This window comes from Rhinolophus sinicus, linkage group LG09, assembly GCF_036562045.2.
Source record: "Rhinolophus sinicus isolate RSC01 linkage group LG09, ASM3656204v1, whole genome shotgun sequence".
NCBI lineage: Eukaryota > Metazoa > Chordata > Mammalia > Chiroptera > Rhinolophidae > Rhinolophus > Rhinolophus sinicus.
This window is the reverse complement of record NC_133758.1, coordinates 107,802,198-107,828,868: the sequence shown is the minus strand read 5'-3', so window position 1 is coordinate 107,828,868 and position 26,671 is coordinate 107,802,198. Positions and strand designations below refer to the sequence as shown.

General features: G+C 41.1%; 1 protein-coding gene across 5 annotated transcripts in view; it reads right to left on the bottom strand.

The window, feature by feature from the left end:
• BMPER (BMP binding endothelial regulator) overlaps nt 1–26,671 on the bottom strand; it is a 222,182-nt gene that overhangs the window by 92,216 nt on the left and 103,295 nt on the right. For all 5 annotated transcript variants that reach the window (XM_019757329.2, XM_019757328.2, XM_019757327.2 and 2 more), the window contains 3 exons: nt 8,052–8,151; nt 4,083–4,192; nt 703–843 (listed from right to left, as the gene is read on the bottom strand). In XM_019757329.2, coding sequence (XP_019612888.1) covers nt 703–843; nt 4,083–4,192; nt 8,052–8,151 — 351 coding nt within the window. The remainder of the gene's footprint in view (nt 1–702; nt 844–4,082; nt 4,193–8,051; nt 8,152–26,671) is intronic.

Here is a 26,671-nt window from a genome sequence, read left to right as displayed (position 1 = left end):
TTTGGACAAAGCCAACAATCTTCATCCTGACATGTAAATGGTCGCTGCACGGGCTCCCACTTGGCTCATCAGAAAACAATGTAAAACACACCTGAGATGGGTAGCAGGTGGCCAGCAGACAACTCTGCTGGCTCAGCTGGGGCAGGGCCCTCTCGCCTTTGCTCTGTCCGGGCCATGTACACCATAAACATCCTCACCTGAACGTGTCCCAAATGAGAAAATCTCTGGTTGAAAAAAGCAGCTTGGGGAAAAGTTCTCACACTATCAAGCTGTAGAACCATCAGGCTCTTGACAAGGAGCCCCGAGCATCTCCGACTGAATGAGACACTGCCTGACACTTGGGCACCGATATCTGTACCATCCGGGGGGCTGCTTCAGCCCAATCCCAATCACTGGCCAGCCACCTTCGGGACAGGCAATGATGTTTTACAAGTTTCAAATATGTTAAAAAGAAAAAATAAAGCACTTTGCAAAAGAAAAACTTCTCAAAGAAACACATTTTCAAACCATTGCCTCTTGGTCCCTGTGTCTACTTGATTCTAAATGTACATGCATATAGAATATTATAATATAAATAAGTACATTTATACACACATGTATTTGTATATACAAAACACGGAAGATTCCACTCTGCATTTTGTCTGGAGCTTTCTACAATTCCGTATAGCACAATAGTTCCCACGAGCTTGGCTCATGACATACCCGGAAGATCTTACTGCCAAACTTGCACACTTTGATGTCTTCTGGGGGCACTCGTAGGAGGCATTCCTCACAACACGTCCCCTCGCCTTTCCCACAGCCGCCAGGGCGGGAGCATTTCTTCTTACATACTACAGTAGAGTCCTGGGGGCCCAAAGGCAAACAAGAAATGAAAAATGATGTCCATCTCTACCAAATATCCTCCCTGGCCTTCCTTTGACAACCCACAACTAACTGCATTAAACCAGATTCCAAAGATACCACATTTTCATTTAGTGCAATAAATCTTTCATTCACTTTAAATTGTTATTTGTTGATTAAATATCTGGACTATGAAAGGTGTGACATATGCTCCCCGCCTTCCAAGGGTTTATAATTTAATGCTCTAGAGATTAATGATTCTGCTTCAGCCAGCATGTGGCAAGAAAGCCCAGCTCACGATGGGTCGACCAGTTTTTCTTCTGTGCTTTCCTTCTTTCACATCTTTCATTAACAGTGCTCTCTTGGGTCTCTTCCATGGCTTTATGCCATCTCCTAGGAGTTTAGTACAAAGTCAGGCTATCTTTGATCAAAGAGTAGAGATTAAGAGCTAATGTTCCACCCAAAGATGAAATTTCTTAGTGTATTCTATGTTCCCAAAGGAATGGAATGAGAAATTCCAAAACTGGACCTGGGTTCTAGGGCTCTTCCGGAAACTGTGTAACCCTAACCAGGCCACTTAACCTCCGAGTGTGACAAGTTGATATCTCATTCAAAGGGTATGACTTCATTTCTAAAGAAGCATATTCCATGAACAGAATAGCCAAGTTAATTGGCCTACTGATTCATTCAACAACACATTGAAGAAAAGTTCAGAGCAGCTTAAAAAAAAGTAAATTTTTCTAGTTCCCCAGCCAGCAAGATGCAATTTCACCTGGAGTAGATTATCGCTGGAAGGACTGTAAGAGCAAAACATGTATGAAATTTAGCGGAAGACAGGGATGGAGAAAAGAAGTGTCCCAGGGTAGAAAAGCAGTCCTGTCAAAGTGTCCAGTTAGTGTGACAACAATGGCACAGAACTGAGACCAAATCCCTCTCCAAGAAATAGACCCTGTTAGTAAGCTTTGTGAGTGGACTAATTTCTGAGCATTACATACAAATAAGTTGTGTAAGTCACCTACTGTGTTCCCACTACTATACTCTTGATACCACCTACTATACTCCCACTGACTTATCCATGTAAGATTAATATGACAATGAGACAGTCCTTCCAAAATATGTCATTCGTTATCCTTTATATTTACAGTTCTACCCACATCGTACAGTGGATAGGATTTAGAGTTGAACAAGATCAGGGTAGAACGCCAGTTCATTTATTAGGTGTGCTACCTTGTACAAATCCATCTCCCTGAGTCTCCGAGTCCTTATCTTCAAAATGGAGATGATAATACTTATGTCTCAGCTTTCTTGTACAGTTTAATGAAGCATTGTACCCAGCACAGAGCCTGGGTCATAGAAATTACTATAAGTCAACTCATAAATTTAAAAAAAAAAATCATTTTTTTGAATTGCATGTCTTGATTTGTACTCACTAGCTTTCAAATAATGCATACTTTACAGCAGATTTCCCCACTTTCATTAAACACACACACACACACACACACGAGTATCCATTAGATCATATGCCTGGCACTGGGTTAAGTAATGAGAATACAGAGATGGATGGAGGAACTTCTGTCTTCAAGGAGCTCAGAGAGTCAGAGGAGAGAAGTATGTGAACAAATAAATGGCAATATAATGGGGTAAACAGAACTAGTCAAACTGTAGAGGTAGCAGAGAAGAGTGAATAATTACCTATCTAGATAGGTCGGGAAAGCCTCACTAGAGGGGGTGACATCTGAGATGAGTTGCTATAGATGAAGAGGATTTTGCTAATCAAATTTAAAGAAGATAAGGACACTACAGGTAGAGAAATCATCAAATTTGAAGGCACGGAGACCTGAAAACATGTTATGTTCAGAGAACTACTAACAGTTTGCTCAGCTACCATGGCATTGAATGAGGATGCTGGAGAGAAAAGCTCTAAGCAAAGCAAAAACAATACTGATCATCCAGAATGACTGCAGCCTAATTTCCCAAAAATGACTGACTGCGAACACATACTCTGAAAAAATAACCTCTTGAAGGAACAGTATTAATTATACTTCTTTTGAGTACTAGGACATTTCCTAATCACCTCTCAAGGAATCCACGAGACCCAAGGCACTACAAGCACAACTAATTACGATTCATGGGTTGCCAGGTTTTCCTGCAATCAAGAGAATTGGGAATGTGATGGGTTCCATCAAAGGCTCAGCATCCCCAAGAGGAAGCTGTAATCTGTGAAATTCCTAGAAAGGCAGAGAAGTCCTGAGGACGGAGGCCAAGACCAACAGAAGGAGTGAGTGGCTATATGTTTAGCATAGGATAATACAAACCACAAAGAGAGGAAGGAACATCAGGAAAGTATTCTAGGGCTTAGGAGTGACTCAGTGTTCAGTGCCAGGGAACAACCAGGTCAACTCTTACTCAGCCACCTCCCTGAAGTAGTGCATGCTCCCTAACGAAGCATGCCTCAAGTAATCAGGAACTTCTGGTCCCTAATCCCGGCTACTGACTCATAGCTGACATTGAGCAAACCGCCTCTCTTTCCCTCTCTAGCCCTTTAGCCATTAAAAACAAAATAACAGCCATCACCACCAATGTGTATTATGCTACACTTGTGTCACACAGATGTTCATTCACTAATGAATGGATGATTCTAAAGTCCCCCATATCAATGACCCTCTTCTCGGTTTCAAAAACAAATCATGATATAAGCACAGTGTGGGAATGTGTGATGTGTGTCCCTTTAAAATCCGGGAGGGCTGGAATTCTTTACCAGTCATTAGACTTCTGGTGGCCTTTTGAGTAAAGTGAGCAATGCCCCAAGTGAACAAAACATAAATAGTCTCTTCCCAAACTACCAGGTTTCTCTTGTGATGAACTGTAAATCCATGCCTTTCTTTTCTCTTGAATGTGATTAAAACCATTTTTATTGCCAGGTGTGTTAGAGAATTCATCGTGGATAATTAGATCCAGAGAACATTGCCATGTGCATTTGTCTGATTTTAGAAAGTGCCTCTGACAGCCACTCAGAGTTGTCACCACCAGAAGTTAACTTGTTATTCCTGGGAAGATAACAGTGAGTTGTAATTTGGGTCCTATGTTTGAATTTCTGTGCAGTCTTGAGCGTGATTTCTCTCCTAAAATGGCATCAATAATGCCTCTTTCTGATAAAGAGCGCACCATGTTTGGCTTTAATGTTCACAGTAACCCCCCAAATGCTCTCATTGTTGTCCCACAGCCTCTCAGAACTGCCTTACCCTGCAGGTGCATACAGTGCAGTTGTCGTACAGAAATGAGGATCCATTGTCATAAACGTCACTGCGAAAGAGGCAGCTTCCAAACGGGAGGTCAAACACCTTCCTCTGACCTAAAGAGAAACAACAGCATAGTGTAAGCAAGATAGCAGCCAAGCACGTCCCACTTTGTCATCAGCAATTACATCACAGGGCAGTTAAACATTCTCAGAAGACAAGGTCACGGTCATGCACAAAAATAGAGTTTTGGGTCAGATGTTCCCAGTGGATCCTCGGAAGTCATTCATTTAGAGAGGTTTTGTTAAAAAGAGTTTGATTCCACACTGTAAGTTCAATAAATCTTTATATGTCCATGGTAGTGAACCAAGATGTCTAAGACATAGACCTGTCTTCATGGAGCTCACAGTCTGGTGGGGAAACAAACCCATAAAACATGATTTCAACACAACAATGCGGTGAGTTCTGGAAAGAAGCCAATCTGGGAACCATGGGGACAGGGACGACAGAGAAGCCTTCTTGGAGAATGTGAGGCCTGACCTACATCTTGAAGAATGAGTAAAGTTATCCAGGAAGTGGGTATGGAAGGCAGGAGTCAAGAAATCCCATAAATGAAAAGAATGAGCAAAAAGAAGAACTGATTACATAGCATCTTAGTTGAAGAAATCACAAGTCTGTTGGCATCAGGGGTGGAGCTAACTCAAAGAGCACATAGAATCCAACTCCACATGCCAAATGTCTAGCTTTTCATAGGCATCGCATATCTGTCAAATTACATTGTTTGGCCTTTTTCCTGTCAATTATCTACACGTCTTTCATGTATTTTGGAAGTGGACTTAAATCCTTTTGGGCAAAAGGCAGGATATAAATAAATATATAGATATAGTCAAGCTTTCTTCTCCAATCAAAATATATCTTCTAAGGAGGCCTGTCCCCTCTTAGAATGAATAGCCCCTTCCTGTTGCTTTCACAACAATCATAGTACTCAATATTGTTGCATAGATGGATGGATGGATCTACTGATTGATAGCTGTAGATATCAGTAGACATCAGTAGATGTTCAGTGGAACAAAATGACTTTTCAATGAGCTTACCACCCACCCCCACCCCCGAATAAACGTGACCAGTGGCTTAAGATATCCCCAATAAAATGTAAATTTTACCGAAAAATATCTTAGCACAGAGCCTTGTACTCATTAAATACTCCCAATAAGTGTGTGATAATAAGTACTATTAGTAGTAGTGGTATAATTCAAATATGATCCTGGACTGTATCTCTCTGAAAGGTGCATTGGGTGCTCTATGTATACAAACCTCTGACCAGGCTCTTCATTGAACATGAGAAAAGAGAGGAAGTGAACGTTGTAATGTAAAAGCAGAGGTAAGTCACGTGAATGAATACCGGTGAAGGGAGAATTGAACAGCAATTTATGTCCAACCAGGCAAAAGTCTAATTAGTCTCAAATATCAAACATCCAGAAAGTGCCCTAGTGTTTCCTTTTTCATTTTCTGTCTTTTGTTGTGTGGGTATGTTTCTTTTTACCCCCAAAGAACATAAAATCTTACCTCAATCCCCAAGTTATCAAGGCCCAAAACAAGATAAAACATTCAAAAAAGTGGTTCAGAGACTCTCTGTACAGCCTGAGTCGAGCCATTTCCACATTGTTCTGCTGGGGTTTAGCCCAACCAAAATAGGTCTCATTTGGGAGAATTACGATTTTCAAGTTTCCTAAGACTTTCTGTTCCTTTCGTAGTCTGTCTTATGACCACAAATGGACAGAAAAATCTGCATTCAATACAACAGCTATTACTCATATGATAAACTTCTGAGCTGACTCAGCGTATCTAGGGTACCGGCTTCAAAGCATTAATCATGCCTACTTATCTTCAAGGCGAGGCCCCAGACACCACCTCCTCTGTGATGAGTTTCCTGTACAGATGGAACGCTGCTTCCACCATGACCCACAGCATGATTTTTGACCACAGTAACTGGCTAATTCTATTCCAGGGGCACAAGCATGCATTGGCAACCCAAGAGGCACACATATCAGTGGCAATAGCTTTAGTCAGGCATGTCTAAACAATTATCCTTTGTTCCTATAATTATTTCATATTTACTTTAAGTGTGTGTGTGTGTGTGTGTGTACAAGAAGGCAAACATTGTTAGATGAAGAATTGGTAGTAGAATCCCTAAAAGGGGAGAAAACTGCCCGCGTTTAACAAGATACATTTACTTGCCAATTTGGTTGTAGAAAGATAGACTTCAGGGTAGGGCTGTGATAAGCTGAGGATGAGAAAAATGAATCAACAGGACGTTTGGAATTGAGAAAAGCAAACTATGAAAGAAAGGAGAGAGGATTCAAGAAAAGGGTGTGGACAGTAACTGATAGGAGGCTGGAGCCCAAATAATACAGACAAACAGCAAAATTTTCCTAAAGGCAAAATGGCTCAGACCTTTAAGAACAAAGGAAGCCTAATATTCCATTTTATGTTGTTCACTGTGCTTCTCTGTAAAGTAATCACCCTCGTGGACTGCAAACCTTCAGTAAAATCTGCTACACAAGCCATCACTCAATAGCACCATAAGATGTGAAAAGACTGGATGGGAGTATCTCTGAAAGGACAAAATGAACGAGGAGGAGGAGGAGGAAGTAGAAGAGAAGGAGGAGGTGAAAACGAAGATGCAAAAGAAGGAGAAGAAGTAGGAGGCTGAGGAGGAGGGGGAAGGAAGGGAAGAAAGAAAGAAACAGCAAGAGCAGAAACCTGATGAAGCCAGCGATGACGAGGGAAAACATTAGCCCCCTCAAGGATTCCTGGAGATTCTGGTGAGGTTGCTGGACGTTCTATTGTGTTCATATGATGGGTCAAGCTACTTTTACTTGAATTTTAAATAGTCTGACCTCAACTACCTCAAGAGCCTAAGGATCATATGGGAGAAGCTGACATGTGGTCTGTAAACCAACGCCAAAGAACCTCATGCTATAGAGACTCACCATCATGGATTATTTACTGCCCGCTGGCAACATGCATGCTGCCCTCCATGGCACCAGGAGAGTTAGGCTGCTATAGGTTACAGCATGGGCTTAGGAATCACAGAGACTTGTGGAGTGCAAACCTGGGTATCAACCCATCACTCACTCGCTGTGCCGCCTTCTAGAAATCTACTTTCCTCTCAGTACAATAAAACTATTATAATAATTGCACCTATATCACACATTGGATTATATAATATGTTTAGTACCTATATGCATATATCACAGCTTCTTAAGATTAAATGAGATGCATATAAAAACATTTCACCTGGTGCTTAGTACATACCGTGTTTCCCCAAAAATAAGACCTAGCCGGACAATCCGCTCTAATGCATCTTTTGGAGCAAAACTTCAGACCCGGTCTTATTTTACTATAATATAAGACTTGGTCTTATATTAAGTTTTGTTCCAAAAGACGCATTAGAGCGGATTGTCGGGCTAGGTCTTATTTTCAGGGAAACAGGGTAGTAAATGTGCAGTAAGAAATAGCTAGTACTCCCCTTTTCAGCTATTATTTATTTCCCTTCCAAACCTCTTACTTTTGGCATGTTATCTTCCTGCCTGCTTTTGCCTGTAAAAGTACCACTAGTCTATATTCCTCTGTGTGTGTACTTCACATGCCTTTGAAATCCATTCCAACTTATTGTCATGGGGCCAATTTAAGGTAATGTCTTCAATACTGTTCTCCCCACAAGAGGGTATCATCACGGGCTGTCTGGGGTCCCAGCTTTACAGACACAAGGGAAAACAAGCGAGAAGAAATCTCTATGGAGGCTTCAGAAGAGACCAACACGATGCCCACCTTATGCTCATTTAATTAGAAATGGTTGCCCTGAAACAGGACAAGTTGAGAAACCCGAAGAAAACAATGTGGATAAACAGTCTCTGCAAAAAATGCCAAGAATAAGTTACACTTTTCTTTGACCTGAAAACAGTCACTCACCCAAACATTTGGGGCAGCACTGTCCTGGGGGAATATGGCGAAGGTGCTGAGGACAGGAGAGGATGGGACAGACTTCTCGCACACACTGTGTCCTGCCTCCCTGAAGAAGAGAGAGAGAGAGAGAAAGAAAAGCACATTTAGAAAAGTAAGTGCACGAATATTGGATAATCAAGATATCTGGACAAAACCAGGGCCTTCCCTGGTATTCTGTCCCTGGGGTGACTGCTTAGATCCGTGTAATTTCTCCCAAGTATCCTTTTATCTTCCCTGTAAGCTATACAAATTGTACCAGCAAAAAGACTACCCCTCAAGAGAGGATTCCAGCATCACCTCTCTCACCAGCCACCACCTTTGTTTACCATTTTCCTTCTCAAGACTAATCAGCTGCCTCAGTGGGCTTGAGGTTTGAGGCTTTCAAGACTAAAACCAGGAAGGTCTTGGGTATACCATGACAAGTTGGCCTGTGTGTCTAACTCCCAAGCAAGCTAAGGAACCCTTTGGGTTTTACAGAGACTTTCCCTCCTCTTTCAAACCTCCATCTCTCTGTAGGTTCCACATCAGGCTTCTCTTTCTGCCACAGCTTTTAGGTGTGGCTGGGATGGCTCGATGAGGTTGGGATTAGAGGAAGTAGCTGATCTGAAAATGGATACCCTGAAAGTCAATGTTCAGAAGAACAACTTCTCCAAGTTTACTAGCTAACTTCATCTGTTGTCACTAACTAAAGAGAAAGTATATGATGCTTGATAGAGGAAGAACTGGCAGAGCCCCAGTGTGCCATGGAAAAAAGTTCTAGAACCTTCAAATACTTTCCCTTGAGAAAGGCTCATTCTCAACCCTTTCTGTCCTCCAATGCCCACGACTTCTGACACCCATTCTTTCCTCCTTTATCTCAGCGGTGTCCCCTTTCTCTGCCCATCACTCTCTCCCCTCTCTAGAATGCAAAGATACAGTATGCCATCTACCCCTCCTCTATCCCTCAGCAGAGGCGGCTGTTTTTCTAGCCTCAGCAACTTGTGATTGAATCTTTAGAAAGCTGGAGCAGAGAAAAAACAAAAACGGCTTTCCAGTCAATTTACATCCAACAACTTTGCAAGGCTCACGTGAAAATTATCCTGTGCAAAATGAATTGCTATCAAATTTGTGAGTAATTAAGTTTTTTATGTCTTTTTTTTTTCCAGAAAATAAGTTAATTTGGTAAGCAAATGACTAGGCAAATGGAATTTCAATGGATTGACTTCTCTAGGATTTGAACTAGAAACCAAATTAAGAAACCCCCAGGTATCCGTTGTCTCAGGCCGATAATTCATAGCTCAAGAAGCCTCAGGAAATTAGGAACTCGCCTCCAAGACCCCTGGGCCTCGCATGGGAAAGACACGCTCCTGGCATTTCCTCACACCTTCCCCACCACTTTCTGCACAAAAACCAGACATTAGCCGTCTGGATCCCATTCATCCCCATCCTACGTACTGCTGTCTCCTGTTATTTCTGCTTCCCCCGCTTGCTCTTGCCATTCTTATTATTATGGTTTATTTTTTGGGAGGGATGGATGAAAGGGGTAGGGCACATTATGTCTTTTTAAATATTTATGATTTTTAAACCACTTTAAGGTTGGATTCTTCCCCAGACCAATAGAGAACATGTGAAAATACCACAAAAAGCTCTTCTGTTGTTTTTACATTATTTTCAGATCAGCAAGAATCACTAAGGAGCTCCTAAGAATCCCTAGTTGTTCTCTGTGAGTTTCCTCATTCAACTCCACATAATCCTAAATCCAGCCTTTCACCAGAATGAAGAGACGCATAACCTGAGTTTGGGTCGGACTCAGGTCTGCCCAGCTTATGCATCTATCACAAAAGTCAAACCTACAGGGAGGACGTGCTGTCCTGTGCTTTTAATTTCAAAGAAGTTTATCTGCAAACAACTTCCTAAAATCGAGAATTAGACCAGACGGGGTTGCCTGTGTGTTGACTTCTCTTAGGTGAACAGAGCACATACTCTTTTTATTGATATTCTCTGTTCTTGTTGGATCAGCATCTATTTTTCAGGCATATTTTAAACTTAAAATTTTTTTTTTTTAAATTGCATAATTGCATAGGAGTTAACTTGTCCAACACTTTGGAAAGCTGGCAAAAGATTATGTGTACTCCAGTAATTTTTCTTACAATAAGGTCAAAGAGCAAATTTTGCATACATAATACAACTGCAGTTTGTGTTTCCCCAGAGTCCATTAAAGTAACTTGAACTCCAAAGGGGGTTTGCTGGTTTGGTCAAGTTTTATTTTGTTTGGGTTGCAGTATTGTGTCACAGCTCTAGTCCCCAGGCTGTATTCCAACGAATGCCTCCAAAGAAAGCCCCTGGCCTTTCAGCTCACAACCTGCTTCTATGATTTCAACTCAGCAGGGACTCTGGTTAAACCATAAGCTGAGGCTACGCTGTAAACTAACAAAGTTAAAATAGCAGAAGTAAACATTTCTCTTTCTAAAAATGTACTCTTCCTACTGCAACTGCACTAACTTGGGTTCTATCAAATTATCACAATCGCTTCCTCCTGGGCTTGCCTGACTCAACTCTCTCACTAATTCCTCCTGGAAGGGTCCATATATCCAGGACTCCTTTCCTGCATCCATCCATCATTTCATTATTTGATCAAATATTTGTCGAAGGCCTATCATATGCTGGGGACACAGCAGTGAATATAACATACAAAAATCACTCTCTTTATCGAGCTTATGTCACCACTGCACGCACTCCCAGGCTAAGGTGGAGGGTGACTTACCAATGCATTCGGGATAAAGTTCAAACCCCTCCAGCTAAAAGTCCATGTGGAGGCAATTGTGCTCACTCACATCTATTTCTTTTTTCTCCTAACCCAGAGCACTTCATTTCTCAGACTCTGTTGCAGTTAGGTGTCACCATGTGACTCAGTTCTGACCAATGGAAGGTGGAAATAATATAACACAGTTCTAGGCCTGACCCATAAAAATATCTCATGCACAATGCTCTACTCTCTCACTTTCTCTCTCAAGTGGATGCATACACAGCTGAATGGAGGGGACACCAAGAACTTTGCAAAAGATGGAGAGCCGGCTTCCCTGAGTCACCATATAGAAATCTACCCACCAAGCACCTACAATGAACCATTAAATGAGCAAGAAAAAATTATGTTGCATTAAAACACACAGACACTTTAGTTCTTTGTTACCACAGTTAGCCTACTTTGTCAAGATACCCATAATCTTCTTCCCAACCTTCTTTCCTCCCAACTCCCACATAGACGGGTCCAGTGAATCTTATTTCTTTATTGCCCTGAAGCACATCTTATGCCTTGAATATTTTTTATACATACCTCTTTCCCTCTCACCCCCCCATCATTGACCCCTATGGAAACCTGCTTCATTTAAGGTCCATCTCACGCCTCTTCCTATCTGTGAAGGTTTCTAGACCTGTTCACGTCCCAGTAACTTCCTCCATCTCCCCATATCTCTTCTTTTCTCATCTGTTCTCCTGTATTTTTGACACATACATAAATTTTAACCCCACAAGACAGCACTGGTTTTGTCTTCAAGGTACACAATTGCCAGGGCAGGAAACAGTCCTTTGAGCCTAACGTCCTTCAGGAGAGTGATGGGTTCAAGGAAACATCTCAGTAAAAATTTGTTGAGTGAAAGGTAGCGCCACCACACAGGATGAGCTCTAGAAGCCAGCTGAATTCTGCAGATGTCTTTAACTATGGGATGCTGATGAGATGGCGTAGTTCAGGGCTGTCTACGTCTGCTTACCTTTGTATCTCCTTGGGTTTTGCACATTTTAGATAATAATTAAGTGTTTGTTGGTGCTGATACTTCAAAAAGCAACATTCAACCTCAACTTATAAAGCTAGTAGGATTCCTAGGATCCCATGTATTTTGTTAAATGTTTGAACATTTCTAAATGGTTAAAATATATAGGGACTAATGACTACAGTTGACCCTTGAACCACATAGAGGTTAGGGGTACCAACTTTCCACAAAGTCCAAAATCCTCATGTAACTATTATGTTCTCATTTGGTCAACAAAGAAAGGAATGCTACTGGTACTGGTGAGTTAGGATTTTCACCATTTGTGTTTTATTGGAAAGGCAAGTTTGTTCTTTAAAGGTGGTCATTTGTTCTAATTGCATATCTGAGTGCTTCTCAAAAAGCAGCTGTTTTTAAAAGAAAGACTTGAAAATTGTCCTAGGCCTGTTTTTTTGCCCCCTTATTTTTTGTTTTAGCTTATTCCGTCAAGAACACAATGCTTTGTGTCAAAGTTTACCCTAGAATAGCAGTTTTGTTGCACAATAAAAATCTCTCTTCCTGAAAACAGTGATGAGTGCAAGATGATAAAACCACAGCCATGTGCCTGCAGGGTGCTTCTCCCACCCCTGAGGACTGCTGAGAAATGGGGGCTGGAAAGCATCCTGTAGCATGTGTCATGGCACTCATCCCTTGACCAGAATGCAGAGCCTGGCTATCTAACTGGAGGCAGGAAGCAGAGCGGTGCATTTCTAACCAGTTACAACCAATCAGCTATACTCAAGCACATTCTGGAGTGACAGTATTTCCCCAATGTTCTATTCTTTTAAGAGAATAGAGTTCTCCATTGGTTTTAGATGAACATGGAAACAAGGGTGGGGGGGGGGGGGACTGGAGGGGCTAGTGTAGGGGAGAAATATATCTTGAGTGCAAGACTTTATGTGTGACCCAGAATTCTTACTTCAAAACAGACGGTGGTGGAAAGCTGATTTGTCAGCAGAGCACCCACACTGAATTATAAACTGGGTCACAAAAAGAAATAGATGTCCTTATCCATGCCTCTCTTTGACGTGTATATTTATTTTGGTAAAGTTTTGGAGCATTACAGTTATTTTCAGGGGTAAAGGTCTTGATACTTGGCTTCCTCTGTTCTTGGCCAGAGCAGAGAAGGAAATCAAAGCAGAGAAGGGGAACAGGTGAGATGTGGGGTTGAGGGTGCAGAAGCAGAGGGAACAAGGAGAGAGAGTACACCCCAAATTATAGTGGTTAATGAGCCCACTTAGAATGAGAGAGAGAGAGACTGAGACCACATTGTATATATATACTCGTATGTATACACCACCATGGTATAACAATTTGTGTGTGTGTTTATGAGACTTACCCACTAGACCAGGGTTTTATTAACTTTGGCACTATTTTAATTTTGGGTCAGGTAAGTCTTTGTATTAGTGGGCTTCTCGCGCTTTGCAGGATGTTTAGCAGCATCCCTGGCCTCCGTCCACTAGATGCCAGTATCAGCCTTCACCCCCAGGTTATAACAAACAGAAAAGTCTCCAGACATTGCCAAATGTTTCTGGGGGACAAAAATCACGCCCAGTTGAGAACCACTGCACTAGACCAAAGTTTTCTCAAACTATAGTCCAGGTATCTGCATTTTTAATAACTTTCTCAGATGATTTGGAGGCTACTATCCCAAGCACTGGATTTTGCAAAATGTCTCACTAACATAAGCTTTCAGCAAGCGGGGATTAGTGCTTATTTACCTTGTTAGCGCCTCTAGCAGTTAGCGCACACATCATAGTTTTAACATGTACTCAGGATATGTGTTTTGAATGATGGAGGATGTTTTCAGGTGGAGGAGTTCTCTCTGAGAGAAGAGCCAGGCCCCATTTGCCCTCTCTGGTGGCTAAAGGCCACTTTTATTCCAGCTTCTGAAGGAAGAGGTAGGAGGAGCAGGGGTGGGGATGGAGTTGTGATTGAGCTCGATGGGGTTGAACTGTACTTCACCAAGGCGTCTGTGCTGAGACCAGTGTAGGCTTTTTCATCACAGTCTGTGAGGGTCTGGGGAAATTTCTAACCCAAGAATCTGAACAGTATGCTATACATGGGTTTTTGTTTCCAAGTGATAAAAATAAAACTCAACTTTGGTTTTACAGAGAGTCAAGGACATGTCCTTAAAGCTTGACCAAGATACTTATTTTGTCCCATAAAAATGTTAAGTAAAGAATACCTGTGAGAAGTACCTACTGGGCTGACAAAAGCAAAAACCCTTTTGTCCTTCTCTACCTAGTCAGAGAATCGCGACCTGATGCTCTGTCTTGGGAATCAAGCCTTATTTTTCCCATCAATTAACGTTTCCAAGTCCAATTGTATTGTTGTTCATAATATTGTTTTGGTTTCCTATTCCTGCTGCAACAAATTACCACATAGATTTAGTGGCTCTAAACCACACACATTTATTATCTTGCAGTTGGGGAGGTCAGAAGTCTGAAATCAATCACCGGGCTAAAATCAAAATGTCAGCAGGGCTGCATTCCTTCGGGAGGCCCTAGGGGAGAATCCATTTCCTTGACTTTTCCAGCTTCTAGAGGCTGCCTGCATTCTTTGGCTCATGGCCTCCTTTCTCTATCATCAAACCCATCAGTGTAGCATCTTTAAGTCTCTCTCCGCTCTGGCTCTGGAACTCAGCTTCTGTCATCAGATTTGCAGTGACTGTGACCCTCCTGCCTCCCTTTTATAAGGACTCTTGTAAAAGTCCAAATAATCCAGGATAATCTTCCATCTCAAAATCCTTAACTTAATCACATCTGTAAAGTCTCTTTTATCATATAAAGTAACAGTCACAAGTTTGGGGGATTGGGACAAGGACATCTCAGGGGTCCAGGGGTACATTATTCTGCCTACCACAATTATTATTCCAGTAATGACATTTCATTTCACTGTGCAGTCTCCGATGTAATATTTCAGGCCTAAAGTCACTATAATGCCCTATGATGACCTGTTCCATCAGCCTTTCCCTCACTGAAAAAGCTCGTTTTCCCTGTTTTTCAAAACGAGAAAGATAGTCAAGAATCTCAATTTCAACCCTGGCCATACGGTGGCTGAACTGAACAAGCTATTTGTTCTTCTTCCCATGCTCATCTCCAGTTATGCCATTCTACCTTTTAGGAGGTGACATTCAAACCAGACCATCTGAGTTTATCTTATTCACTCTCTCCTTATTGTAATAGTCAAAACCGTAGGCGACAATGGACAGCTTCAGGAGTAACGTTTTGGGTGTAAATGAGACACTGTTTGCCAACAGGCCTCTTCAGGGCACTGGGCCAGCCCTGTTGACGAGTAGTAACCCCCAAGCTAAAGCTCCCACCACGCAGTACGATTGGCCAGTCACCCTCTGGCCCATGCCGAGTCCTGTAGGGACTTCAGTGTTCTCTGATGGCCAGACAGATGAGTCCCAAAGAGTTTGGCTGTGTTCATCATCATCAAAGATACTTGCAGAAGATTGTAGAAAAATGCCTGTCCTGGACTCAGTAAAGGGATTGCAAGGCATCACACTGAGACTTTACCCTCTGACAGCACAGGTTGCCACTAGTTTTCAGCAGCTATGTAAGTAAGCAGGCCCAGCCTGGCTACGCAGAGACTTCAAGAGCACACAGAGGCAGAGCCTAAACAAAGGTCACAATTTTTGTGAAATAAATATTAGATTCATAGATAAATCAGTGATATACAAATGTTTACTGCTGTTTCATTAGTACCATTTTAAAAGAGGGGTTCAGCATTGTATTTGCTTCAGCCTCATATTTAAAGGTAAAATCCATCTGTCTTCTTGGATCCTTGCTCTTTGTTCTTTCTTGCAACTTAGCTGAGTGGAAGGTTTTTGTGTTTGTTAGTTTGTTTGTTTGTTAATTTTTTTGCTTTGAAAAAGAAAATGTAGAAATTCTTCTTCCCCAAACACAGCTTTCCATACAGGCAGATACAAAAATCACTGATAAGATTGGGATACTGTTTAAGGCAAATTCCAGCTGGTTCTGGGTTTCCACAAATACTTTACCCCTTTCTTCCTCAACTTTAGAAGCAGGAACATAAGACCATCCTATGGGACCAAGCTCAGATGAGATCTCTGAACAAATGCCCTGGGAATGAAGAGATGAGGAAAGCGCTGGGAACGAGAACAGATTTGCCAGCCCTGGTTTGTTTGGTGTCTGAGCGACAGCTGAAACCCCAGTGATCTGCCCTAACGAACAGGACATCTCTTTCCAGGGCTCAGTGAGCCGAGAGGTAGGGCTTGCTGAGAATCAGGCCCCACCATGCCAGTGAGCATGGGTGTTCCCGCTCTGAAACAATCGATAAACAAACAAATACATTCACAAGAGAACACCCTCCTAATATTTCAGACTCCCAGAGACCACCCGGTAGGATGTTTCTCAACTGCCATCCGAAAGAAAGAGCTAAAGAACGAAAACGAGCCCTTTTCCTTCTCTTGCCATTTTTATCAAAGTTCAACCTTTCATCATCATGTAAGAAGTCAAAGCTGTTACAAACCTACTGCTGACACATCAAACGCTTTATCTACAGTCTGGCCCACATCCAGGGGGATGAAAGGCACAATCATTCAGAACTCACACCTTCTCTGAGTTATGAGCCATTCCTGAAAGGAAGGAAATAACACCATTGTGCAGGAGAAAGGGCATTTTTCACGTTCCCCAGGCTGTCTACACCACAGCAAAGCTGGATATGCCCTAAGGAGGAAGCCACATGAAGGCCTCTGATGGGGGCAAGAGACTCTGGAAATACTGAGCCGCAAACACAGAAACACAAGCATCTCTGATGAACTATTTCTCTAAAACCTTTCTGTTGACCATTATGTTTTGGCTACCAAAACCAGTCTAGGTGTACCACACACTTTATATACTGCTTTATTTTGTTTCCATAATGTTCCATTTGGATTTATCATTTGCCCCAAAGTAGGCTGAGAGTTCACTGAGGGCAGAAGCCATGTTTATATAGTTTCTGTCTTCCACACGTGTCTCGGCCTTCCCAGCTCCACAGCCAAACTGTGGTAACATCAGAAGTGTTTAGTTTTCAGATAAACACCTACTTGTTGGGTTGTCAATTAAATCTGAAAATAACTCAAAAATGTTTGTCCTCCAGTGAGGTTTCCTGAAGTACAAAAATACCTGTTGTCTTCAAATGAATTAGTCTTAATTAAGATATGTCTGGATCCCCTCCCTATATTGACAAAATTATACTTTGAAGTTTTTGAGATGTTTCCTAAAATAGTATGCCCAAACACACTCTTGAAAAATAAGATTACGTTTAAAGTGTATTTTAATTTCTGAATAGCAGTTGACTGGTGATAGCATTTTGGCTTTTGTTTGCCTATTCAGCAACTACGTGAGCTTCTATATGTTAGACCCTGTGGTCTTTAAATAAAAATTTTCCAAATCTCCATTCAGTACACGTTACTATGTGCAGTTCTCTATTTTGTGTCAGATACCAATTTCCTAAAACTCTAAAAAAAAAAATCTAAAATATTGTAAGTAAAGCATCAGAGAGTCCTATAAACACTCTGGCCTCCGTCAAGGGACAGTGTCCAGGTTGACTAGAAGTTTCTGGCACTATTCATTCAAACTGGTGATACCCCTGGGTATTGGTCTTGTCAACCAATTCTAAGTTTATGTTCTGAGATAATCAGGCTGCAATGCAACCTTGGCAAGCTCTTGGGGTGATTGTAATCTGGGCCAAACATGATCAAAGATAAGAAGTGTACAGGCTGTTGGAAACAGCTGGGGTGGGGGGTCCCAGTTTGAGCCAAAGCTAGCATTCTGACATGTCTGGGCAAGTCCAATTCACCCATTTGGCTTCTCAGGAGAAAAAAAGAAAAAGAAAAAAAATCCTTCCTGGGGTAAGAAGAGATGCAGCACAACAGAATCACCAGTTACTACTTACAGAAGGAAGGCATTATCTGAATATAACTTGGCATCTGTTACTCAAGTCATCTCAAGGCCAGTGCCATGGATGCCCGTGTTGGTCCAAGTGGAGGAAGATGCTGAAAGCAAAGCCTAAAAGGACTGTGTTATGAAAACCTCTGTGAAATAGTCAAGTACGGGCCCCACTAATTTGGGATTCCTATAATGGAGTAAAACATACACAAAGGAAAGTAATACGGGTGCTCTCCACTTCCCCTCCACACTGCTTTGTCATGGGACGCCTCCAAGATAAGAGTGCAATGCACAATCAAAGAGGGTGGAAGTAATAGTCATGCCAGGCTGAGAACCAAAGTGCCTGGAGAAAATGGTGGCAGTGCCAAACAGAGGAAACATAGCAGACTGACACGGCGGAAGAGGGAATCTTATCTTATCCAGCCCAGGAAAGTGATATTTCCTCTGTCACAAACTCTGACTTGTAAGAAGACTAGCCACCAGTGTCCAGCATTGGGCAGCATAAAATAGCAACTATAGACAAGGCATAGGTGTATTCTCTGACAAACGCATTCATATATTGGCCAGACAGAACGAGAAAGTGGTTGGTCTCTTGTAAAAACAATGAGTTATATTAAATTGAGCTTCTCCTAGAATAATATTAGGTGAGGTTCAGAAGCTTTGTCTTGCGATCATGGCCAGAACATGTTGCAAAAAGGCCAAAAGGGAGTAGGTACCTCAGTGAGGTAGCAGCTGAGTAGAAAGCTTGCCTGGACGTGTACAAGGCCTGAGAGGACAACAGCTCCGTAATGGTGACAACATGTTTAGCAACCCCACAGATTTTTTTCAAAAAATGTGGAGAACCATAGGCTTGAACAGGTTAACTTTATTAAAAGGAATGAACAAAAAGTTCTACCTGAGCAACACAATTAGTACCTATTTCAGAAAAATTATACAGAAAGGGCAGCAGTGCAGGACTGGTTTCCTTTTTTAGGCCATAGCTAGGACAGAAGTTCAAGTGCTTATCAGAATGACTCTAAATGCTTCCATAAAAGCCAAGGACAGTCCCCAAGGACAGTCCCCCAAGAAGAATGGAAGACCACCTTTGGTTGGGAAATCAGGGGAAAGCCAATGCACTTAGAACAGCTATCAGGATTTCAGTGGACCTGAGACAAGCCACTCAGAAGATGCCCAGAGGCTCTCTTTAAAGACCACTGCTGAAGGGGAGTAGTTTGGGGGCAAATATCCAGGAGTCAGGAAGGCCACAGTCCAAAATCATCCACCATGTTATCATACCCGGCCAGCGGGAGGATGATGGCAATATCTTGAAAACAGACAGATAAGTGAAAGTTTACTTACTGAAGATGGAACATCCAGCCCCCTTTTTTGAGCAAGAAATCCAGAAAAAATAAAAAATCACTTTTTAAATTGATCTGTGTTATTTATAAAGAGCCTCATCAACCAGGAGTGCAGCTTGGTTGCCAAGCTCAGAGAACTGATATAAACAAGTGACTCAAAGTCTATAACCAGCTCACGGTCAGAACATTGCAAGTTCTGACTGGTTGAATATATTTGTGATATATACAACTGAAGACTGTCTGGCATATTCACAAATGTGTAGATTGTGGACATTGCCTTTGCAGTGAAGTAGTTCTCTTTATTTTCAGATGTGACATAAAATATTCCTTTGTTCTAAGTAGCTATCTGACAAGGTCTATTCAGAGACTCCGTGGACGAGATTCCAAAACAAAATGCCTCCATCTGTTCTCAAAAAAAAACTGCTAAGGTGGAAAACACACTTACATTTACGTTATAGATTTCACTTAAAATGCATTGAGTGGACATTCCCGTGCAATCACTGTTTTGTGTTTTTGTTCTAAGAAGGTATTTCCAGTGGTCTCTGACAAAGAGTATGATCTACTGAGCCCTTTAACAGTTCTCGCCTGAGAGAGCCTTTAGGCTCAATTCTTGCTCTCTCTTTTGCAAATTCTCCCAGGCAGACTAACTTTGTATTCCCCAGTGGCCCATTCTCTTGGATCAATCTGCCTGGAAAATGGTTGCTCTCCTTACAACAGTAATAAAACATGCCGTGGTAAGGAAACCTAAGTAACCTCAAGAGGATAAAGATTCAAAACCCACAGTTCTCAGAGGGTCTAATGGGTTTGACTTTAAAAAGCAGTAGAGTTCTTAAAACTTGGAAATGAAAGGAGCGGTACTAGGACTAAAATTGTTCACAGCAAAAATTTTAATGACCCTGTTCTCAAACATTCCCAGTTCCAAAGGGGACACAGGAAGGAATGGGGAGAAGCCCAGTTACACGTGGATCCAAATGACGGGCAAAAAGCTGCACAACTTTATAAAGAGGCCATTTCCTTCAGCTCATACTTAGCTGTGAGGTATTTGCATTGACATCTTCTCAAAACTCCAAATTGGATCTATTACAGCTGTAGAAAGAGCAATAGCCATGAATGTGGACATGATACCAAAGTCCAGATCATGGATGATGAAGCAAAAATGTGACTGAAAATAATGACTTTTTTAAATGTTTATTAACTCTTAGCCCATGACGTGAGCAGATCTGTGCCTTAAAGCTCAGTACAAACCAGGAAAGGTTCCAGATTCTAAATCAAGAAGGTAAACTGGAAACCCCCATGATGCAAAGGAACAAACTCCTGAGGTTAAGGGCTCCTTCCGACCCTAGTTTTATCCCTTACTAAGCTGCACCACAGTTACTTCACTTCTCTAAGCTTCAATTCCTTCAGCAATCAATTAAAGAAAACAACAGTGCCCAGTCTCACGGAGTTCATAGAAAGAGTAAGATGTTGGAGGCAAAGCTTTTTGCTCATGCCTGGTGCCTAGTAAGTGCTCATTAAATGCTAGCTCTTACAAATATTTAGGGTCAAATTAATTTTGAAACCTGGCTAGTTCCATAAACTAATAAATGAGTGACTTTGGGCAAATGATTTCATCTGAGGCGTGGTTATTTTATTACTAAACAATGCCATTTTCCTCACAAAGCTGTTGTGAAAATTTTATGAGCGAATGTTCTGAAAGTACTCAGCACAGTACTTGACCTATAAAAATTACCGATAAAATTGAACCTTCAGCACCCTCACTCCACCCTGCTCTCTTTAGGATCAGCCTTTCAAAGTATGTTTTGCTAGCCAAGAGAAAGGGCTGTGAATGGTACAGGGCTATGGTGACTTTCCCTCTGAATTAGCAGGAGAACGTTTGTGTTTTTCTTGGCACCAGGAACACAAGAAGTACTCTTTGGGGTGTACAGTAGTGTATACATTGCCCATGTATTTGCATAAAGTTTCAAAGCACTTTCTTGATAGATGTAGTATGACAGCCGCTGTCACAATATATTTATATAAGTTCTACGCAGATTTTATAAAACAAACTTGCAAATGTTTGTTTTCCTAAGGAGGGGTGTATTTGGGGGGTAGTGGGGATAATCATTTCATCTCACTATAGAAAGTAGCACATGCTGGCGTGCTCCCTAGCTGCATGGCCACAAATAGGCTGGTGTTCCCCGTGAATACGTGAGGCAATCCCACAGATATAGTAGGTCACTGTATAACCATTTAAAAAAAAATCATTTCCTATAAGAAACAGCATTGATGGGAGCCGTAACCACAATCCATCTGAGGTCTAGAGGGAAGGATGAAATAGAGGGCTGTGACCTGTAGCACACAGAATCCCTCAGGCAAATTGTCACTGCCCTGGCTGACTGTCCCTCTTGCCACGTGAAGGAGTTTGCCAGATATGAAAGATAATGACAATTCCTTACCAGCATATGCCAATATTTACCTCTTTTTTCAGAGGCACTTGAAAAGTTATCTTCATTGGCCAAATCTTTCCATCAAAACTATCACGGTAATTTACATTCCATTATCTCCTATAGCATTTCCTAAACTAGTACTTTGTGGAATCCTAAGAGGTTAATAGGGGTTCCATGACACAAGAATCCTACAAAGAAATGAGTAAGATTGTGTTAAACAAAATTACACAGGTTTCTTTACCATAGGATTTTTCCTATCTATTAATACATATGGATAGTCCATGGGGAGAATATAGGATATGAGGCTTCTCAAACTTATTTGACCATAGAACCCTTTTGTCATGGCATATGAACATATTCTGGTACAATATAATAAGAAGCAAAATTTGGAAAATGCTACTTAACTTCAATATACTACTACTGCATGTCTCTCCTAAGTATCTACAACTATAGCGTCTTTTGTCATTGACACAAATTTCTTGGTGATAATTTCTAGTTAAACAAGTCCTTATATTGAGTAATCAATATTCTTGAAATGAACAATCAATTCTATCCCCCAAAGTCCTTCCTCCCCCTGTAAATGCTATATTAAATAAAATACTCTTCAAATTCAATTAAAGATTATATCTTTATACATTTCAAAAGCCACTCTCACAGTGGTTTATTTGTTTGTTTGAAGAATATTGTCAATACAAGCGATCTCAGGATTCCCATTCACTTTACTTTCTTTCAGGATTATCTTGATTTTTTCAAAACTTTTACTATAGAAAAAAAAAGAATTTTAAGCCCTTTTCCAATTCCATAAACCAGGTCACCCTAGCAATGTCTGGCATTTCTGGAATATTTCTAAATACCATAGTATGAAAACTCTACCTCCCACACCCTCTGAAAACATAGCTGGCTACAAATTCCCCAGGCTGACTATGTGGGATATGTGGTTTCCATGTCTTTAAAAGGGGTATTTGTAGGCTATGCTGAGGAGCATTTCAGCCATGTCTTTCTCTTGTCCCTTTTTTGCCTAGCAAACTTGCCCCTTGATCTCTGCCTCTGGGTGGCCTTAAAAAAGTGGCACATTTCAAACAAATAGAACCCATATAGAATCCTCAGAAGGTGGTACCCTGTTTCCCCGAAAATAGGACTGAGCCGGACTATCAGCTCTAATGCATCTTTTGGAGCAAAAATTAATATAAGACCCGGTATTACATTATATTATATTATACCCAGTCTAATATAATATAAATGGGTAATAAAGTGATGCTGTGACAGTCCTGGGCTAGGTTAGGTCAAGGAGCTGCATAAACAGTAAAACAGGCAAGAGCTTTGGGGATCATCCAGGACACCAGGCTGGGAGCAGCCAGAAGGAGCAGTGCCCTTCCCAGGGCCCAGTGTCTTAAAGAGGCAGGGGTAAAAATAGCATAAATTTCATATCCATCTCTAGGCTTTCATTTCTCTGACATTGAAATAATATATTAATATAAAAAAAAGTGTTCCTTTTAAAAAGTGTGAGAGGTTTGAAGCAGCTTCCCCATTAATCTGTTTTCATTTTTACTCATGACCTTCAAATTTATCTCAGTGTGCATACATAATTTTATATCTGCAGTCAAGGCGTGTATCTTTTGTTTACCAGTGTATCATGAGTGCCTAGCACATGTTGCTTTCCAGTAAATAATTACAGCTTTTGTTGACAGACTGCAATACCATTGGGTAATCTACCTGCTTGAAATCCTAGCAAGCAGTTCTCATGGTTTTCCATAATTAACATTGTATTGCCTATTTAATATTCCATTATGCTGAGGACATTCTTTCTGATGAATTCATAAACATTCCTCCACGTTCCAATCCTGCCCTTAGATAAGAAAGGCTTTACACAGAATTACTCAGGCTGGTCATCGTATCCCCAGCTAGCTGTCCACCTTTCCATACGAAGGAGTTAGCAGACATGAAAGACAACGACAGTTTGTCCATTACTGCACATGGGCTCCTCCCCTCCTTCAGGTGGGTGGAGCCCACAGTCGGGGCTTCCTCCCAGGTGGACGATGTGCATAGCCTTCAGCCTACATCCAGCAAAGATGTCTTATGCGTCTTTCTGGATAAACACAGAGGAACCAAAGGATAATGGCAAAGCTAAGGAAACTAGGGAAAAAGTGAAAAATGATTTGCTTTATATTTAAATGAGATATGGCTTCCTAATCTGGGCCATATGTGGAAAACAGAGTTTCGACTAGTGGTTTTCAAACTTTTTGATCTCAGAGTCCCTTTACACTCTTAAAAATTATCAAACCTACCAAAGAAGTTTTGTTTACATGGGCTATATCTATCTATCAATATTTATTGTATTAGAAATTAAAACTCAGAAATTTTTTAAATGTGTTCATTTTAAAATAAAAATCAATCGCATTAATATAAGTAGCACATTTTTTTGATAACTCTACTTTCCAAAACAAACAAAAAATTAGTGAGAAAGTGGCACTGTTCTACCTTTTTGCAGATCTCTTTGATGTCTGGCTTAACAGAAGATATGGGGTTTTCCTATTTGCGTCTTTCAATTTATTACAATGTATTGTTTTGGGTGTAGTACAGAAAGAAAATCCAGTTTTACACAGGTATGTACTTGGAAAATAGAGGCAGATTTAAGAGCCATTTCATATAATTATGGATGCTCTTCTATGATACTACACCAAAATTCAACAATCTTAAAGGTTGATTGGAACATGCAATTCAAAACCGTATCTTGCAGTTTGGGTGGACATTTTTCCCATGCAGGATCCTTGCAACAATATTCATTGGTCATTTAGAAAATATTGATTTATGCAGATCTTTCGAACGTTGATATATTTCATTATCAAATATCCAAGAAATGCATTTATTAATATCTCTTACCTCGTCATAAAAACCTTTAATTATCAGCAATCTGTCAAGCTCACAGTGGCATATAAAAGTTTTTCAAAATTCTAATTTTGACATGAAAGCTCAAATTTTATCACTGGTGACTGAGACTGCCATTTATTTTCTTTAAAGTGACATGTTCACTTTTTATTTTTTTGAAAAGATGTCTACCAAATGCCCAAGTCTAAATAATTTGTCTGTCAGTCATTTCTTTCAAGTAAAACTGGAATTCCATTGAAAAGTGGTTGGTTCAGCTCACAACTCAAACAGACTCATAAATGATTTTCCTTTAGATATTCACTGTATTTCAATATTCAGCAGACTATTTTTTGCATTCTTCCTATGCTAAAACAATGTGTGTTCAAGGGTAAGGTTTAATAAGAACAAATATTTTTAGCTTCATCAGGACACTTTCAAATAACAATGACTTTTTTTTAACTGCGAGTACATGGTGATGACCAATACAGTGACCCCTTTGCAGCTATTGTCTTGACCATGCTCAGGCTCCAGCAATTTTACTCACTACCAGTGCGAATGTGAACATAGCAGAAAAGGCTAATAAGGTATTTGCATTATGATAAAAGTAGTTTTGAACTCGTGAATTCTCTAGAACAGTCTTGGGGACTTCCAGGGGTTTGTGGACTACACTTTGAGAACTGCTGACTCAGACACGTTGACTTTTTCATTCTTGAGGTCTACCGCCATGACGTAATTCTTATAACCACGAAAAACAAACTAAAGTATAGCAGCACATTAGGGTCACAGAAATGAACTCTATGGTCCCAGGGAAATGCTGTACATCATCACTTAAATTGGCAAGTTCACTTAGTGGACTGCAATGGCATATGGACTTTGGGGAGAAAAAGCATAATCAACACCGCCCACAGAGCCCGCCAGATATGGACAATCAAAGCTTGACAACACCAGTTTTGTTCCAGTGAAACTGTCAAGAATCCATATTAGTCATTTACACCCATATTTTCAGGTATTCAGTAGAAAAAAGACAGCCCTTTGTGTGGGTAAAAAATGAAGTATAAACCTAGAAGGCAAGACTGAGAAAGAGCAGATCCTTACGTCTCCAGGGTTTGTACTTCTTTCTCTGAAAACATATCTGTCATCAACTTCAACTTAGAGGGCCAACAAAGGACTTTTATAAATAAACACAGTGGCCATTTTTATTTTAGGGACGTTGTGTTCTTGGTAATCCATCTGATGGCCATGAAATGCCAACTAACCCTTCTCCGATACGCTTCAGGCAGGGTGTCCTCACAAGATAGTCATTGTCTTGCATAAAACAGGACCTACAAGAATCAGGCCTGGTGTGCTGAGGTCAACAACATGACATTTGTAGCTCTTGCTTAGAATTTTCATCTAAAGGAAGCTGAAGGAGAAGTTTGCATATTCTCTGCATTTCAAAATCCAAGAAATCCTTGCATGAAGTTGACCCACAAAGAAGTAAAATCCAGTGGAGAGCCTGGGATTCATAACAATGATGGTAACGGAAATGTCTGATTACCTAATAGAGTCATCCTTTAACTCTGCCTGGTCTTGTTCCCTCACCACTGCTCCACGTCTATCTGTCTACAGCTACGGCCCCATCCCCATTCCCAGACCAATCAGGGCAAAAGAAAGTAAGGGATCAACTAGTCTCAAGCCCTCTACCTTCTCAATCCCACAAAGGTACTTGATACTGGATCACTTTCTTACTAGGCTGGGCCAGGAGGTCATATTCTTATGCTGAACCCAAAGTAGGGGATCTGGAATGGTTTCTGAAACTCCAGGAGTTCTTAAACCTTTATCCTGACACCTCCTGCTTATGGCATCCCCTGCCCTCCCAAACTCTCCAGAGCTAGACAAGCTAACTGATAAACACTGTTTCAGCTTCCAAACAAATGTAAAAGCCTAATAGATAGGTCAGAAGTATCTCCAGAGCTTTTCCCTCTAGGCACGAGCAGCACATGGACACACTCTAGGCTCCCCTGCTCTACCCCAAATCTGATTCACAAACATGCCTGGGACCAGAAATGGGTATGAGTCTTCCCATCTGCTCTCACTCAAACTGACTCATGCTTTCATGTTGGGCCTCTGCCTCAGCCCCCTTTCAAACCACTGAACATTGACTCTGCCTAGCATCCGGGACCTAGAATCACTTCTCTCTCTGCCGCTGAACCTCAGGCTGAGGGGTGGAAACCTCCTTCTTGTAGTAGAACTTCCTAAAGAGGATGTGACATTTGCCTCCCTGGATTTATGAGCACT